Source organism: Carcharhinus amblyrhynchos, chromosome 7, assembly GCF_965287045.1.
Source record: "Carcharhinus amblyrhynchos chromosome 7, sCarAmb.v2.hapA, whole genome shotgun sequence".
NCBI classification, from domain to species: Eukaryota; Metazoa; Chordata; class Chondrichthyes; order Carcharhiniformes; family Carcharhinidae; genus Carcharhinus; species Carcharhinus amblyrhynchos.
The window spans coordinates 36782021-36798403 of record NC_137330.1 but is presented as its reverse complement, the minus strand read 5'-3'; the positions used below and the strand labels follow the sequence as shown (position 1 = coordinate 36798403).

At 40.5% G+C, this 16383-nt stretch overlaps 1 protein-coding gene across 3 annotated transcripts in view; it reads right to left on the bottom strand.

The window, feature by feature from the left end:
* Positions 1-16383, bottom strand: part of LOC145344884 (V-type proton ATPase subunit C 1-A-like) — a 73118-nt gene that overhangs the window by 10439 nt on the left and 46296 nt on the right. For all 3 annotated transcript variants that reach the window (XM_080192158.1, XM_080192157.1, XM_080192159.1), the window contains 3 exons: positions 16163-16256; positions 10930-11027; positions 782-911 (listed from right to left, as the gene is read on the bottom strand). In XM_080192158.1, the coding sequence (XP_080048284.1) occupies positions 782-911; positions 10930-11027; positions 16163-16256 (322 nt within the window). The remainder of the gene's footprint in view (positions 1-781; positions 912-10929; positions 11028-16162; positions 16257-16383) is intronic.

Below are 16383 nucleotides of genomic sequence, written 5' to 3'. Positions count from 1 at the left end.
TAAGAATTGCACTTCATAAAACAGGCAAGTCCTACTCATATGTAATTTTCAAAAGCCTGGCTTGGAAGACCCTTAACCACAGTCAACATAATGTCACATGTAACTCAGCTGACCAGAATAAAACAATTCTATGGAATATTTTTGATATTGTAGGAGATCTTTAATATCTATTACATGGAATAGATTTGAAAAATGCTATCATCATAGTGTCATCCCCAGAGCAAATTGAGAGCTGTAGGCATTCATTTTCTTCTACTTCATATCGATGAAATGTTAAACTCCCAGGCCCAAAGAAAGATGTAGATGTATGAGTGAATGTACAGTTTCTGAGGACTCAATTTAAAAGCTGTCGAATGGTTGTATATGTAACTGTAAACCCTGATTATAGTTTCAAAGGAAGTATACATCAGCTCTGCACCTTTCTTCCATTTTCCTGGAATTTCCAGAATTTCTCCAAAGATGGGGCTTGACATGAATTGACTGCAAACACAAATACTGGAGGGACATGTGTTAAGCATGCTGTTGCGGAGCATCCTGCCTTATTTTGACCCCAAATCCCAATAGATCTCCATTAGGAAAGGTGCCAAAAGTAATTCTTTGGCCTTGCATCAGGCCATCTTTATATCAAAGGAGTTGAGAGGTGCTGGGCAGGGAGATGAGAAAGATTGAAGTACAGAGTAAGTATAAGGTACTGACAATTAGTGCTTGAATCTTTTCAGTCAAACAAGCAAAAGCATGATAACTTGGCATCACTTATGGGCAAGTTATTGTACACACTTACATCAATGGTGCTTGCAGCAGCAACTTCATCTAGGTGTTTAAAAAGTGCATTGAGCACATCTCGTAATCGCTTCATGGTTTTTTTATTTGGCTGTAGAAGCATGGCCTGGAAGTTAACAGGAAGCCCATATCTGGAAAAGTTGTAATGTGAATAGAATAGTAGATTAATTTATTATTTATTTACTTACTATCATGATGTAGTTAGGTCGTAAATTACAGTTGAAATGTTCAGATAATGTCACAAACCGATCCTGAATGGATCCAAATCAAATAGGCCCATTATTTTAAAGCTCGAATGACAATTAATCTCATACATTCTTGATAAAAAAGTAAAACTGCTCATCGTTTTCAACCATGTTTACTTTTATTGTATGTTTATAAATGTGGTCATCCCACACCTTCAGAGTGTGCAGGGGGAGAGGGAATGATTGACCACCAGATGGTCAAGAAGAAATAAGTTGATAATTCAGGGGTAATTTGCCAGAGGACACCTCACTCCAACCAGTATTAAATTTTGAATGCTGATGAGTGTGATGGTTCATCTGGGGAGTGCAGACAGAATCAAGTCCATGGCAGCATGGTTGGCCCAACTGTACAAGGGGCACACAAGAAAACTGGAGGAGCAAAATGAAAACACACTTGATCATTAGGAGAATAGACAGATATTTTTGCGGCCACAAACATGAATCCAGGAAGGTATGTGGCCTCCCTGGTGTCAAGGTCAAGGATGTCACTAAACAGTTGCAGAGCACCATGAAAGGGGAGGGTGAACAGCTAGCAGCTGTGGTCCATAATGCTACCAATGACATAGGCAGAACAGGGGATGAGGTCTTGCAGTCAGAATTTAGGGAGCGTGTGAATGTAGGAGGATAAAGCAGATGAACACGGGGCTGAAAAGATGATGCAGGAGGGGGGAGTTTAAATTCCTGGGTCACTGAAACCAGTTCTGGGACCTGGAGAGGGTAGTGAGGTTGCACCTAAACAGAGTCAGGATCAATTTGCTAGTGCTTTTGGGAAAGGTTTAAATGAACTTAGCAGGGATATGGCAATAGAGCAGTAATATCAGAGCAGAATACCAGGGTACATAGAATACTGAGAGACAGATAGCATCAGAGTAGGAAATAGTAAGTTACGGAGATTAGCAGGATAAATAGGTGGGGTTACAGGATAAGCTTAGGTATGACTCGGCACCAATTCGATGAGCCAAATGGCCTCCTTCCGCACTATAAGGATTCTATGATTATGTGGGTTCAGAGTAAGAGAGAAAGCAATAACATTTCAATTGGGGTTACTGTGCATACATGTGAATGCACGCAGTGTGGTAAGTGTTACAGGTGGACATTCCGTGTGGAAAAATGATGCGGCTCAAAGGGCAGGGCCAGACATTATATATTCTGGCCACCTGTTTCCCATTCATGGGGAACAGGAGTAAACCAGAGACTTCAGTCCTGCACCCGCTAATGGAATGTAAATTCAATTTTAACTATTAAAATCAGCTCCATGGCGATTTCCAGCACAGAACTGACGAGGACTCTGTGCCATCAGAGTGAAAGTGTTGAGAAGTCATTACGTATATCTTTATTAAAATGCCATAGATTTGTGGATTTGATTAATATTACTGGATTTTCTATTAGGGGATTGTTGCTAAGAATGTTGTCTACTTGTGTACTTTTGACCAAGCAGAATTTTTGATGACTGTTCCATTAGACTGTTTTAACCATGTAACTTTAATCTTGTATGTTTATGTTATTTTTCATTTTTAATAAATCTCTTTAATTTTATAAATTCTAAAGAGGTTATTGGAGTTCTATTATTTGGGGGTCATTAGTTCTTCCTCTTCATTTTCACATTTAAAAAAGATTTATGATCAGTTCGACAAACTGCACTCTGGAATCTGGCTTGCTGTACACATAACGCATTTGGAAAATGCAATTTAATTCAAGAATGTCTGTTTAAGTAACTTGCTGGAATTTTTTGACGAGTTAACAAACAAGGTTGTGAAGGTAATGCTGTTTATGTGGTGTACACAGACTTACAAAAGGCAATTGATGAAGTGCCAAACAGACATGTGAGCAAAGTTATAACCTATGAAATGAGAATGGGATAGTAACAACATAGATGAAAAGATTAGCTGAGTAGCTGGAAACAGAGAGTAGTAGTTAATGGAAGTTTTTCAAAAACTGGCGTAAAGCCTGTAGTGAAGTTCCCCAGAGATTGGAGTTAGGACCCTCGCTCTTTCTAATATATATTAAAGATCTAGACCTTGATGTTCAGGTCCAATTTCAAAACTTGTGGATGATGTGAAACTTGGAAGCATTATGAATTGTGAGGAGATTAGTGTAAAATTTCAAAAAGGACAAACTCAGGTTCGTGGAATGGATGAACAAGTGGCAGATGAAACTCGATGCAGAGAAGTATGAATTCAGTCATTTTGGGAGGAAGTGAAAAACAATATAAAACAAAGGGTAAGCATCAAACAGGATGCTGGAGAATGGGGACCTGAGTGTATAGATGTGTGCACATTCATTAAAGGTAGAGAGAATAATTACTAAGGCATACAGGAGCCTATGCATTAATAAGGCATAGTGTACAAAAACAAGGAGGTGAACCTCAATGGAACACTGATTTGGCCCTTAATTGGACTATTGCATCCATTTCTGGCTGCAGTAAAGATATTAAGAAAGTGCAGAAAGAAAATCAAAAGAACGATTCCAGAGATGAGGAGCTTCAGTTAAGTGGGTAGATTGAAGAAGGTGGGGCTGTTTTCCTTGGAGAAGAGAAGCTTGGGAGGAGATATGATATGGGTTTGGACAGAGTGGATAGGGAAAAACAGTTCCCATTGGTGGAAAGATCAAAAATACGAGGGCACAAATTTAAAGAAATTGGCAGAAGAAGCAATGGAGGCATGAAAATCTTTTTCGTGCAATGAGGGGATAGAATCTGGAATAAACTGTCTGAGAATGTGGTGAAAGTAACTTCAGTCAAGGCATTGAAGAGGATTGTTACCGAAAAAATGAAGGAAGGACTATGGGGAGAAGGCAAGGAAGAGGATGCTAAGTGAATTGTTCCTATAGGTGAACCAGCATAGATGCAATGTGCCTAATGGCCTTTTTCTTTGCTATAAAAATGCAACGATTTGAGATTTTCCAGTATCCAGAGTATTTTGCTTATATCCAATGTGGGTTGTGAGGCAGTGGGACATGGGCTTAGGGATATAACAGTATGTCCAAGATCTGAAAATAAAAGCAATTTAATGTTGCATTTTAGTCTGAACTGATAAGGAGAAGTGCCACACTTCCTTTTATACAATTGGCCAAAGCAAAAATTAGCAAGAGGACAATAATACTAAAACTTTACAAAAATGTGGTTAACAAAAATAATAGCACAAACAGAATTTTTTTAGATTTTAGAAGAAAACTTTGTCACATAAATTCTCAGAAATAGCAGTGTCATCCTAATTTGCAGCGCTGGTATCTTTTGACTTCAACAATCATGGCAGAGGAATTTCCAAAACGATTTCATAAGCTTGATGGTACTTCGGCTCCCACTCTCTGAAGATTAATCATTAGTTATGTACATCTGAATACAGAAATACACTATAAAGGATTGTTTATATCTCACTGATCTATAACATGCACTGTGGAAAAACTAATATGGAGACACATATTATTTTCACAGCTATAACCCATTGGGACAGAAAATATGAATTCTGCCAGACATTTGTGTGACTGTTGTAATTAGCTCACATCCTGCACAAATCCTCCAAAAATGAGTAACTGTTTCTTCATTACACAATGCTATCCACTTTGTTCTACATCCATCAACTTGTACTTTTCTCATTGGAATGACTGAGTTAAGGGTGTGACAATTTAGTGCTTGCAGCACTGGTCTTGTAGTCCTTTGGTGTAACTACAAATTGCATTGTCATAAGTTGTGAAATTGAATTCTGATATTTTGTGGGATAGCACCAAAAGAGATTACCAAACCTGCCAGACTTTTGTGAAGATTCAATTGTTTCCCTGATCATAATGCCTTTAAGAGAAAGGAATCTACCCATCCCCCCCCCACCCTGTCAGCCCCATTATGGTTGACAATTAATACTCTCTAGGGACATAGCAGGCCATCCTTTAAATAATTGCTACATATTAGAGGGGTAAAGGGTTAACATCAGAAGCATACATGATGCTGACGTAATAATAAAGTCTGATTATATGGCTGAGAAGAGACTTCTTGAAGAAAAAGAAGCTCTTGCCTTATATGGAAGTCCAAATGTGTAAATACTTGCCATAAATAAATAGTTCCAGTTAAAAGGACTATGGATTTGAGCAGCATACCTTTGAGAAATTAGAGAATTCTGAAACCCTGTCTAAACCCTTACCACACAACAACACGTATGACAATCATAGGCTCAATCTACGTTTCTCTTGTCAGCAATAACTTGAGTCTCTTCCAGGGCAAGATTACAGTTTCAAATAGGTGGAATTGCTAGAAAGATTTCCTCACTCACATCAGGAAAGCTGTCGCACAACTAGTCAAGCAATGTTGTCATACTTCCAAAATCGTAATTATCAGCCCTGCAGCAGAACAGAAAGTATAAGGAGGAAGAGAGGGTAGAGTAGTATCGAGGCAGGAAGGGCTGCTCTAAGAGTCCTCATCATTGACTACAGACCTCACAAAGTTTAATGGATTTATGATCTCAATATCCTTTAATGGACATTAAAAAGCAGCATCTTTCAGTTTTTCAAAGCATCCCTCAACAACATCTGCAAAAACATTGCCTCTTGCATGCCTCATCAAAATGTGTAATCTGTTCCATTTTATGTCTTTACCTTTACTTCCTCATTATTCTTAAGCTTTTGATCTCCTCCATTCTCAATTCAAACTGCAATACCCCTTCCATTACCAAAACTGTCTCCAAAAAGTGTAGTTTCCTTTTATGTACCAAAACTTTCATAAATAAGTTTCTTAAGCCGCAGTATGATCAAGGCTTGAATTGTTGAAGCCCTTAATGATGGTGCACATATATGGTCAGAAACTCAACACAGGGTTAAATATGGCACTGAGATTGCAAACAAGTCAGTTCAAACTTTTTGCCAGGGAGAGTTATGGAGTAAGTTGTCAGGCAATGGAGTTTTTAAGCAGAGACTGAAGACAAAGATTTCAGTCATCTGAATATCTAACTGAAAAAAAATAGATTATCAGTACCGAATGTCAGATTAATAGTCTGATAATTTAGCAACAGTGGAAGTATGGAGAGAGCTAGTGGTAGCTAATACTGTTTTTTTCGAATGATGTTGCTGAGGAGCAACATATACAGTAGATGAGAAATAGAAGGGAGCCGAAGATAGTTCTTTGAAGGTCACCAAAGATAAGTGTGGGAGAAGGAAAAAAAGTTATTGCAAGTGATACTCTAGTTATAATTAGATATTGGCAAGTATCAGTTCTTATTATGCATACTACAAGGTCTACCTCATAACGTGAAAATCATTTTCCGCTGAACCAATAAGCTTCCCATGCGCTTCACAACAAGGCAGTAGTAATTAGACACAAATGTGAGTCAAGACATAGGAGATATTTGGAAAGGTAACCAAAGGCTTCAAGGAGGGTTTTAAATGAGAAGAGAGAGATGGGGGCGATTCGCCCATCCCGCTGCACTAGTTTTTTAGCATGACAGGCCGGGAGAATTGTGTGTCGGCCAATTCACAGGATTCGCGCGTGCATTCCCAACACGGGCGCATATCCCAGCGCTGGATATCTGACGCAGTCAGGACCACACTGGCGTGAACAACAGGTAAGTCATTTAAATCTATTTTTAATCTTATTTAAATGTGATTATCAGGCCCAGGGCTGAAGTCTCCAGTACAATTTCATTCTGGCAGGGTTCAGACTAGCTTCCCACTTTCAGGGAACTAGCAGGAGACCCCGCTGGAGTGAGGGGGTGAGCAATAGGGACCCCCAGGGGGTCAGGTGGCAGAAGATGGAGCCCCCGCGCATGGACATCCTGTCAGTGCCAGCCTGTGCCCCCTAACACTGCTCAAGGGGCACCTTGGCACTGCCTAAGGGGGCAGTGCCTAGGGAATGGGGGGGTCCCACTGCCACTCTGCATTGGGACTGGAGCAGGAGATCTGCCGGCAGAGTCTGCCTCCTGTGGGGGAGGGGGGTTGGAGGGGCAGCACTGCGAGGGTCCTGGGCTGGCCAACGATTGAGCTGGCCAGCAAACGGGGAGACTGACAGTTCAGGGTCACTGCACATGCGCAGAGTTCCAGAACTGGCAGACTCCGGCATGAATGGGCCCCGCACCCGCCTGGGTTTTTAATGAGATTCACGATTGCGATATCTGCATTGCACAGAGTGGGGAGATTCGAGTCTGAACTCCCACTGAGAAAACAATTGTGAATTGCACCATTTTTCCTGCCAATTCAGCACTTTGTTCCCAGAGAGTTTCAGGGAATGAATTCAGAGCATGAGACCTGGAACCAGCAGCAGGTGGGGGAAAACATAGTCAAGAGGGGAGGATTCAATCAGGGGTAAGGTGTTTCCATCTATTAACCAAGTTTTCATCAGAGACACAATATCAATGCAATTATCAACCAGAAGTCAATGGACAGCAAGAGCGTTCTCCATGATTAAAGACATTCTGGAGGAAAGTATAGACAGGGCCATTTGCTGGTGATCCTCTAACAGAATCCACTATGGCAGTGTCTGCTGTCTTGATTGTTCCTTCGTACAGATGCACAGATTAGTTGTATAGTTATCCAAGGGGATTCAAGTCTGGTAGAGAGTAGGAGAGTAGCAAGTCAGAAGAATAATAACAACAATAATAAGTTTATAATTCTTTGTAATTTTTAGAGTAGTAATGACAGACTGATAAAGATTTAACTAAATACAATATACTTTATTCTTCTGACTTGCCAAATTTAGTATGGCTTGAACAATGGTAGATTTGTCCCTCAGTCTTGTCTTTCAGCTGTCTGTGTTTGTTCTCAGTTTGGCAGAGAGAAATTCATCTGTCATTTCTGAAATAGCTTCTAGAGTGAAATTAAACTCAATTTTCAACTTTTTGAAAGATTTGCGATCTAAAACCAAAATGGATTTTAGACATTTCTGCTTAAAGCTGTAAGTCTGAAAATTACTGTTGCATTTTTCAGGAATTAAAAATAATTTAAAAGGCTTCGGGTTACTGTAGGTCACAAGAAAAGCCGCATAACTGTTTTTGATACGTGTGTTGTCTTCAAAGCCATCTTTAATTCCTACGTGATGCAGCCAGTCAATGAGGGAGTAATTATTCTTAGCTCAGAACTGCATTTGGAAGCTGGTTAGACGAGGATGCTAGTGGGTGTTGTTAAGTGAGCAAAATTTTGCAGAGGGAAGAATGGCAGATTTACTGGCCAATTGCTGGAAAGGAAGAGGAGAGAGACATTTTAGAGGATGGTTTTACCTCCAGAGGCAGCACTAGGCATGAGAGGAAGCAACAGAAAATAGGCAGAAACAATCAACCATCATAGTACCTGGTGGCACTTGCATTGCATAACCACGAACAAAAACATCCTAAGAGACTTTCCATGAAAAATTGCCACCAGCCAGAACATTTATTTTTCACAAGTTGGTTCTGCTTCAGAACACAAAAGGGGAGAAAATCCACGAGAACAAATGAGAAAATTCAGCTTGAGTAATTCAAACTCACATTAATTAATATAGGCTATAACACAGGCTCAACATGGATATCCATCTGTGATGTCTCTGGATGCTTGGGAAGCTTGCAGATATGGCCCTCTCGAGTCGTTGCTGTTTGTTATGTTATTAAAAGTGATGAGGTAATTCTCCTGCTGAATGACTGTGACCTCTTCAGTACCTCACTGGATAGCAAACTAACAAACACTTTAGATGTCCAGAAGACTGGACCAGAAGAAACTCGAAACAAATACACTGTGGAGAGATTTTGCTCTTAAACCTGCTGACCAGGTTGCACCAATTTCTGAAGGAGATGGTAAACCCCTGTTCCAGCCTCCCTGATAAACATCAGTTTCTTGAGGCATAATTCTTCTGTCAATCCCAGATAGCCATGTCTATTCAGAACATGCAAAATAGGTGTAGGAATGGGCCACAAGACTCATCAATCTTGCACTGTCATTCAGTAAAATCATGGCTGAACTTCTACATCAACACTCACCTGCTATGTCCCATGATTGTCTCAAGTACCCTAAAAATCTGTCACTCTCAGACTTCAATATACTCCTCAACTAAGCATTTCACGGACCTCTAACATAGTGAATTTCTTCTTATCCCACTCCTAAATGACCAACCTCCTATCCTGCGACTATGACCACTAATTCTGGACAGTCCAGTGGAGGAAACAGCCTCCCAGCAGCTACCCTGTCAGGCCCTCTAACAATTTCAATGATTGCCTCAAACTCTTCTCAGAGAGTAATGAAGCAGTCTCTCTCATTAGTGTGAACATTCACCTTTCATTCTTTCAAACTCCTGCCTTTAGGTCCATTCAACTCAATATATCCTCAGAGGACAGCTCTCTCATCCAAGGAATCAAACAACTCTTCAGTAAGGAGACCAAAATTATTGCATAACACTCCAGGTGTGATCTTATCAAAGCCCTACATAATTGCAGCAAGTCTTCCTTACTATTATACTCCAACTTATTTGCAATAAAAGTTAGCATACCATTTGCCTTTCTTTTTGCTGAATGTTAGTTTCCTGTAATATATATACCAAATCCCTCTAACATTAGTCTCTAACATATTAGAGAATATTCTGCCTTTCCATTCTTCTTCCCAAAATGAATACTTCTTAGAATCATAGAATCCTGCAGTGCAGAAGGAGGTCATTCAGCCCATCGAGTCTGCACTGACCACAATCTCACCCAGGCCTTATCCCCATAGCCCCAGCATTTAACCTAGCTGGTCTCCCTGACACTAAGAGACAATTTAGCTTGGCCAGTCCCCTTGTCCCACACATATTTAAACTGTGGGAGTAAACCACACAAGGGGAGAATGTGCAAACTCCACACTGACAGCGACACGGAGCCTGTAATCAAACCGGGTCCCTGGCTCCGTGAGGCAGTAGTGCTAACTATTGTGCCACCATGCCACCCATATTGCCAACATTCCATTTGCCAATTTCATGCCCAATCATTTGACTGGTCCATATCCCTTTGCAGCCTTGTGTCCTGCTCAGCTTTCCGATCTAGTTTGGCATCAGAGCAGACTTGGTTGCATCACACTCAGTTCCTCAACTAAGTAATTGAAATACATTTTAAATAGCTGAGGCCCAAGCACTGATACTTGCAGCACTCCACTACTTACATCCTGCCCTTCTGAAACTGTCCAATTTATTCCTACTCTATCTTTTCTGTCCATTAGAACAATCCTCAATCTATGGTAATATATTACTCCAACCCCACAAACAGTAAGCTTGTGTAACAATCTCTTGTGAAGGTCTTCTGAAATGACAAATATATGACATTATATATAGATCCCTCTTACACCTTCAAAATCATCTAACTGCTTGTAAATAGCACATTTCATCAATAAATCTCTAACAGATTTGATAATCATTATTTCCCTTCCATAAAACTGTATGCCCAATCATATCCAAGTGCCCTATTACCATGTCCTTAATAAGAGGCTTTCACATTTTCCCTTCTACTGATATCAGACTAACAGTGCTATAATTGCCTGTTTTTTCTCAGTACAATAGATCCACTTTGACCCCTGTAGCAGAATGGCCATGATCCAACTTGCAAGTCACCTATCATTAAAAGCAGCTCTTTCCTGCTCACCATTTATTAAAGAGTCAGTGGGCTGCAGCTTCTGTGACAATGCACCTGCTGAGTAAGCAGCTAGCAATATCTATTTTACACATTGTGTGTTCACATCCTAAGTGATGAAATGTGCTATTTACAAGTTATTACACTGGAAAGATAAGTACGATGAATCTCATGCATGCCCTTCTTGCTGTGGCACTCGAGCTCAACTTTCACCTCACAATTTAACACCCTTTGAAACCAACACTCTGTGGGCTCCAGAAATGACAGTGAAAAAAATAATTGTTCAATAACATGTCAAGAGAGCAATTAATTACCAGGCTGAATGGAAGCATTCAGTGAGTTATAGAAATAAAACAAATATTACATACCTAAGGACAGATTCAACAAAAACTCTTAAAGCTTTTATGTGAATCCAAGCAATATACGCTTCGCTAAAATTAACTTTCAGCCAACGCAACAAAGGACCCTGGAAATGAACATAATAAGATTAAACAATAAATTTATGTAGGCATGTTAAGTCAAAAGTAAATTCACATTTTTATAATTCATTTTTGATATTTATATGCTATCTTTATCCAAGGAATTTGATAAACACACATTTTGAATTATACCACACATGTAGGGGCTGATATCATGTCCTTAATGATCCATATGGATCAATTCACTGGACACACTGGGTGGAACTTTGCACCCATTTCATGGGTGTAAAGCAGCTAGCGGGAATGGTGCCCATTTTCATGCCTGTCGCGATTTTACAACACCCGGATTTCCAACACAGTCAGCCTCTCGTCAGAAATAGTGAGAGTCTGATTAATTTATTGAAAAGTATGAAAATGCTGTTTTGCATCTGTTTCGTCAACCCAGTACTCAGTTTGTAATGGGAAGCAGAAGAAGGCCCGTAGATCTCTGGAAATAGGTCATTTTGTAGTTTTGGGTAGGGTGAAGGGCTGGGCAGTTTAAGGAGTGGTGTGGGTGTTGGGTTTAAGACAGCAGGTAGATAGGAAGAAACAGGGGTGGGGGTTCTATCTTAGCAAGACTTGCCTTTATGGCTTCGTCAGCAGAGGTTCTCTCTGGCGAGGAAAACATCTGCTCTCCATGAACGGGGAACAACTATGTTGGCTTCACTGGTGGAACCAGAGGCCGTTGAGGCCCCCAGTGGGGAGGCCATGCAAGGCAGGGGTGCTCCTTGGGCAGTGAGATTGGCAGTGCCACCTTAGCAATGCCAGCCTGGTACCTGGACAATGCCATGTGGGCACCTTGGCATCATCCATGAGGCAATGCCAGGGGCAGGGCCAGTGGAGGTGTACCAGGGGCAGAATCAATGGTGGGTAGGGATACCCACTGCCACTTTGCCTACAATCTGTGAGGGAGCGGGGGGAGGCCCATTGCCACTCTGCCTGCAATTGGTGGGGAGGAAATGGGGCCCGCACTTGATCTGAGCAGTTCCGGGGGGGAGGGGCGGGGGTGCAGTAGCATTTTGGGCTGTGGGCCCACGTGTTTGTAGGGATGGAGGGGGGCGGGGCTAGTTGAAGCCTGATGGCTCTCTGTTTGTCAGACCCCTGCTACTGCTAATGGGCATCAAAGGTCTTTACATGCACAATACCTCCCTCTACAGGCTAGCTGGTGAATTAAGCCTTGCCTATAGCCTTTCTGGCTAGAAACTGAGAGAGAGAGTGCATAAGATTGGGTGTGAAATCTCACCAAGAAAATGGATCAGCAAATCTCCCATTTTCAGACTAGCTGGACATTTAGAAAAAAAACTCATAGATCAGAAAAAGAATGGTGATTCGTTGGATGGGATTTTCTGACCCTTTCCGCTAATGGGATCTTCTGGTCCCACCGAAGGCAACCTCCTCCCCCATGACAGGTTCCCTGGCTGCAGGCATGCAAGCCGTACAAAGCGCTGTTGACTTTGGCACAACCTGATGATCCCATCAGCAGCTAATGGTGAGCTACCTCCAGAAAACACTCCATAGGGAACCTTAAAATCCCAGCCAATATGGTTCTTCTGGTACTTTGGGAAAAGGGAAATGACTTACTGAAAGAATTTATTGAATACATGACATATGATTTCTGCACTATTTTATCCTGTTGGAATGTCTGGCCATTTGTAACAATTGATCTATTACTGGTCCAATGGGATTACCAATCCCCCCATTTGATACATTTGTAAGAAGAGAAGGACTTAACGTAGATAACAACTGAGTCACCAGGTGCACTACAGCCACTTGCTGGTGGTCACACACCCAAATCTGCAGAGGTGAAAATATCTCATTGCCCAAACAATTTGTACATGGAAATTCATACAGTTCTCAACACTGGTTGGAATAAATATGCATGAAAATTTGATGAGTAATTACACTCAATTATCAGGCCTTCGCACATATCTGTTCCAAAAACATGTCTTGCTTTATTCAATGTTGTATGAATAAAGAATCTAGCATGATTTGCAACCAACAAAGCCCATCTGGACAACTGCAAAAGATGCTATCAACTATATTTGCTGTTATTGTCACATCTGCTGAACAACAATTGTTGTGAAACTGTTTTCAAAGGGTCCAGGCCAGCAGAAAGCAAGATGCAGCATGGTGCTCTCTGCTGTAATCCCATTGGACCAGTAATAGGACAATTGCTAACATGCAGGAAATAAATGACAGTTTTGGGGGTTGGCATTCCCCCACTGCTAACTCAATTATGTGTTCCGAATATCTAGTTCATTGTTCATGTGATGTAGGATATATGTTAGCTTTAGAATACAACTTATAGTTTTAAGAACTAAAGTTCAATTACAGAAAATGGATAAGTGCAATTATGCAATGTTGAAGTCCATAATCCTCAAATGGTTGGGGTCATGATGACTTAAGAGAGTAACAACTAGGAAAGTAAAATCATAAAACAACAGGTGGGCTTACTTGGCTTGGGAACTAGAGTCATGAAATTAGCAATGTTTGTAAAGAAGGACATTCTGGGGAGATGATTCAGCTTTGGGAATTCAAACTAAATTAAGTTAGAAGCATTCAGTGAATTCTGAAAGACTCCTTCATAAAATCAAACAAAAAGTTATAAAAATAGCAGGCCACATCATTATGGAAAGGGTTAGAACTTAGTTAAGTTCTCTGGTTTCAAATAATCCAGGCATTTGCTGAGGGAGTTAGTTGCAGTATGGGCCTAGTGTGACTTGAAACTCACTAACAGATAACTGAAGCAAATGATTGTTATCTAGGTCTGTGCTGTAAGCAGAGAAAATACTAACTTTGTTACTGACTGTGTGGCATGAATGTGAGGCTTAATCTCAGTTTGAAAATATATGCCGAGAAAGTGGGCATGCTTTTCGTAAGGATGGGGTGGATAAGTTAGATTGATGTGGGGTGGTGGTGTCAGAGAACTGTGCTGATATTCTGCAGAACTGGAAAGATCTTAGGATTGGCTTGAGAACTTGCAGTGAAGAAGGGTGTGGGAACAGCAAAACTATGTATGAGGTAATATGTTGTATCTACACTGGGTGGAATAGTCCTGAAATTCTTGGGAGTTGGGTTGAGCGATGCCATTCGTTAGAAATAGGGTGAGGGTCTTAGATTGTGAAAGCTTCCTCCAGGATTCAGCATTGATAAAGATTCCAGGATGTGCATGCATTAGGGATCTTAAGGTTTGCAAACTACAGCTGTGGGGGTTGGGGAGGATTTTTTCAGGCTATGGAAGCACTGGGATCAAGTTCTAGGAAATGGGAACATGGGCAGCAGGATTGGTCAGTTGATTTGTGGGAGATTTGTGAATGATGCCTTGGTACTTGCTAGTGGTAAGATGGAATTCTTGGGCCGCAGAAGCATTGTGAAATAGGTTTTTAAGTTCAAAAGCACTTGGAAAAATTGGCCTGTCTTTTGAAATCATTGAGAATGGTTTCTACTTTATGAAACCTCTGTGAATATTGGCAGGTAATCTTGGAGTGTAGGAGATTGAGGGAGCAGGGCCCCAAATTCCACAAGGACTTGAGGGAAGGAGCTTGGGCCATTGCAGGGACATAGCCCAGCAGTATTAAGGGCAGAACTAAAATCACTTGGATTGAGGGGGAAAGAACACAACAAATTTGCCATGGCCATTTTTTTAGGTCTCAGCAAAAATATATTTTCAGGAATTTTTAAAAAAACACTTTTTATTTTCTATGTCTAGTGGACGATCAGCAAGATGCTTAACAACTGATTGTTCACAGCTTAATGCGTTTATATACTTTGGGCATCTGAGGGGCAAGTGGCTCTTCCAATCTCCTGCTATAACTTCACTGGAAGGTTACCAACTAGAAACAGCTGTTCATGGCCTGAGATTGGGAACACTCCAGCAGAATCTTCTAATGATGTTTCCAATTCCATGCTGTCTAGCAGAAATGTTTGATCAATGGGATTGAGATCTGATTGGATAGTGTTAACAAATTTTATATTTGATATCTATTAGAGGGAAAAAAACAACAATATTCATTGGTAATTTGCCTGTTTTTTATTCATTCATGGATGTGGACATTGTTGGTCACCCTAAATTGCCCTTTGAATGGGCATTGCTATGGATCTGGAATTACATGTAGACCAGATCAGGTAAGGATTGCAAATTTCCTTCCCTAAAGTGTACCAATGGGTTTTTACAAGAATTGGCAATGGTTTCATGTTATACCAGGTTTCAATTTATTCATTTGAGGGAATATGGGCACCACTAGCTAGCCAGCATTGATTGTCCTTCTCTGGTTACCCTTGGAGGGCTGTTGAGAGTCAATCACATTGCTGTAGCTGTAGAGTCACACGTAGGCCATTCCAGGTAAGGGTAGCAGATTTCCTTCCCTAAAGGACATTAAGTGAATCAGGTGGGTTTTTCTAACAATCAACAATGGTTTTATGGTCATCTGGATACTTTTTATTGAATTCAAATTCCATCATGTACTGTAATGAAACCTGGTCCCCAGACTATTACTCTGAGTCTCTAGATTACTAATCAGTGACAATAACACTTTACCTTTACCTCCCCATGCATTCTGATACTTGTACAGCACATGCATAAATGCATCCCTTTGCCTTCAGATTGGGAAGATCTAAATTGTGGGCCTTAGGAACATTTAAAAACTCATGGAACAAGAAAATTTATTTGGGCAATCAATCTAATTCCTTTCAAAAAACAATCAAAATCTCCAACCCTATCATAGGGTTGAAAGTTAACTGCCAAAGGAACAGAAGTATTAATTCATATTAAACATAACAAACTTATCCTGAATCTGAAGTACTTCTAGATTGATCAATAATCAGTTGAGCTGTGTTTCAGCTTGACACCATCTCTGCATTCTCCACAAATCTTCCTCTCTGTGACATAGCAGATGCACAAGGTATTGGGGATCATATTGCTTTTGATGAAATTACCTTTAACTTAGCAAATGATGTTTTATGAATTGTAATATATCTTTGCATCAATTGTTTTCTACAGCTACTGTGTAACTGTATTTCCTATATAGTATATTAAATAATAACATTTTTCTAAACCCACCAAAAGCCCATTTTAAGTAAATTACATGCTTATCTATTTTCAAGTTAGGGAAGTCTGATTTTCTGTCAGGACTACAGTACTCACATACTGTTGTTTCTTGTCTGCATTGAGTCGTGTCATTTCTTCCTTCTCGGCATGCAATTCCTCTTCACTGTAGCTAAATTCACGTACTATAAATCTAGCAGAGAACAGTTCTTTTAAAACTCTACTACTGTTTGTATTGGAATTCATTTAATAATTTAACTGTGAAACAGGGAGGTAGATCTGTATCTCCACCAATCTGTATCTGGCGAGGTGGATTCTCC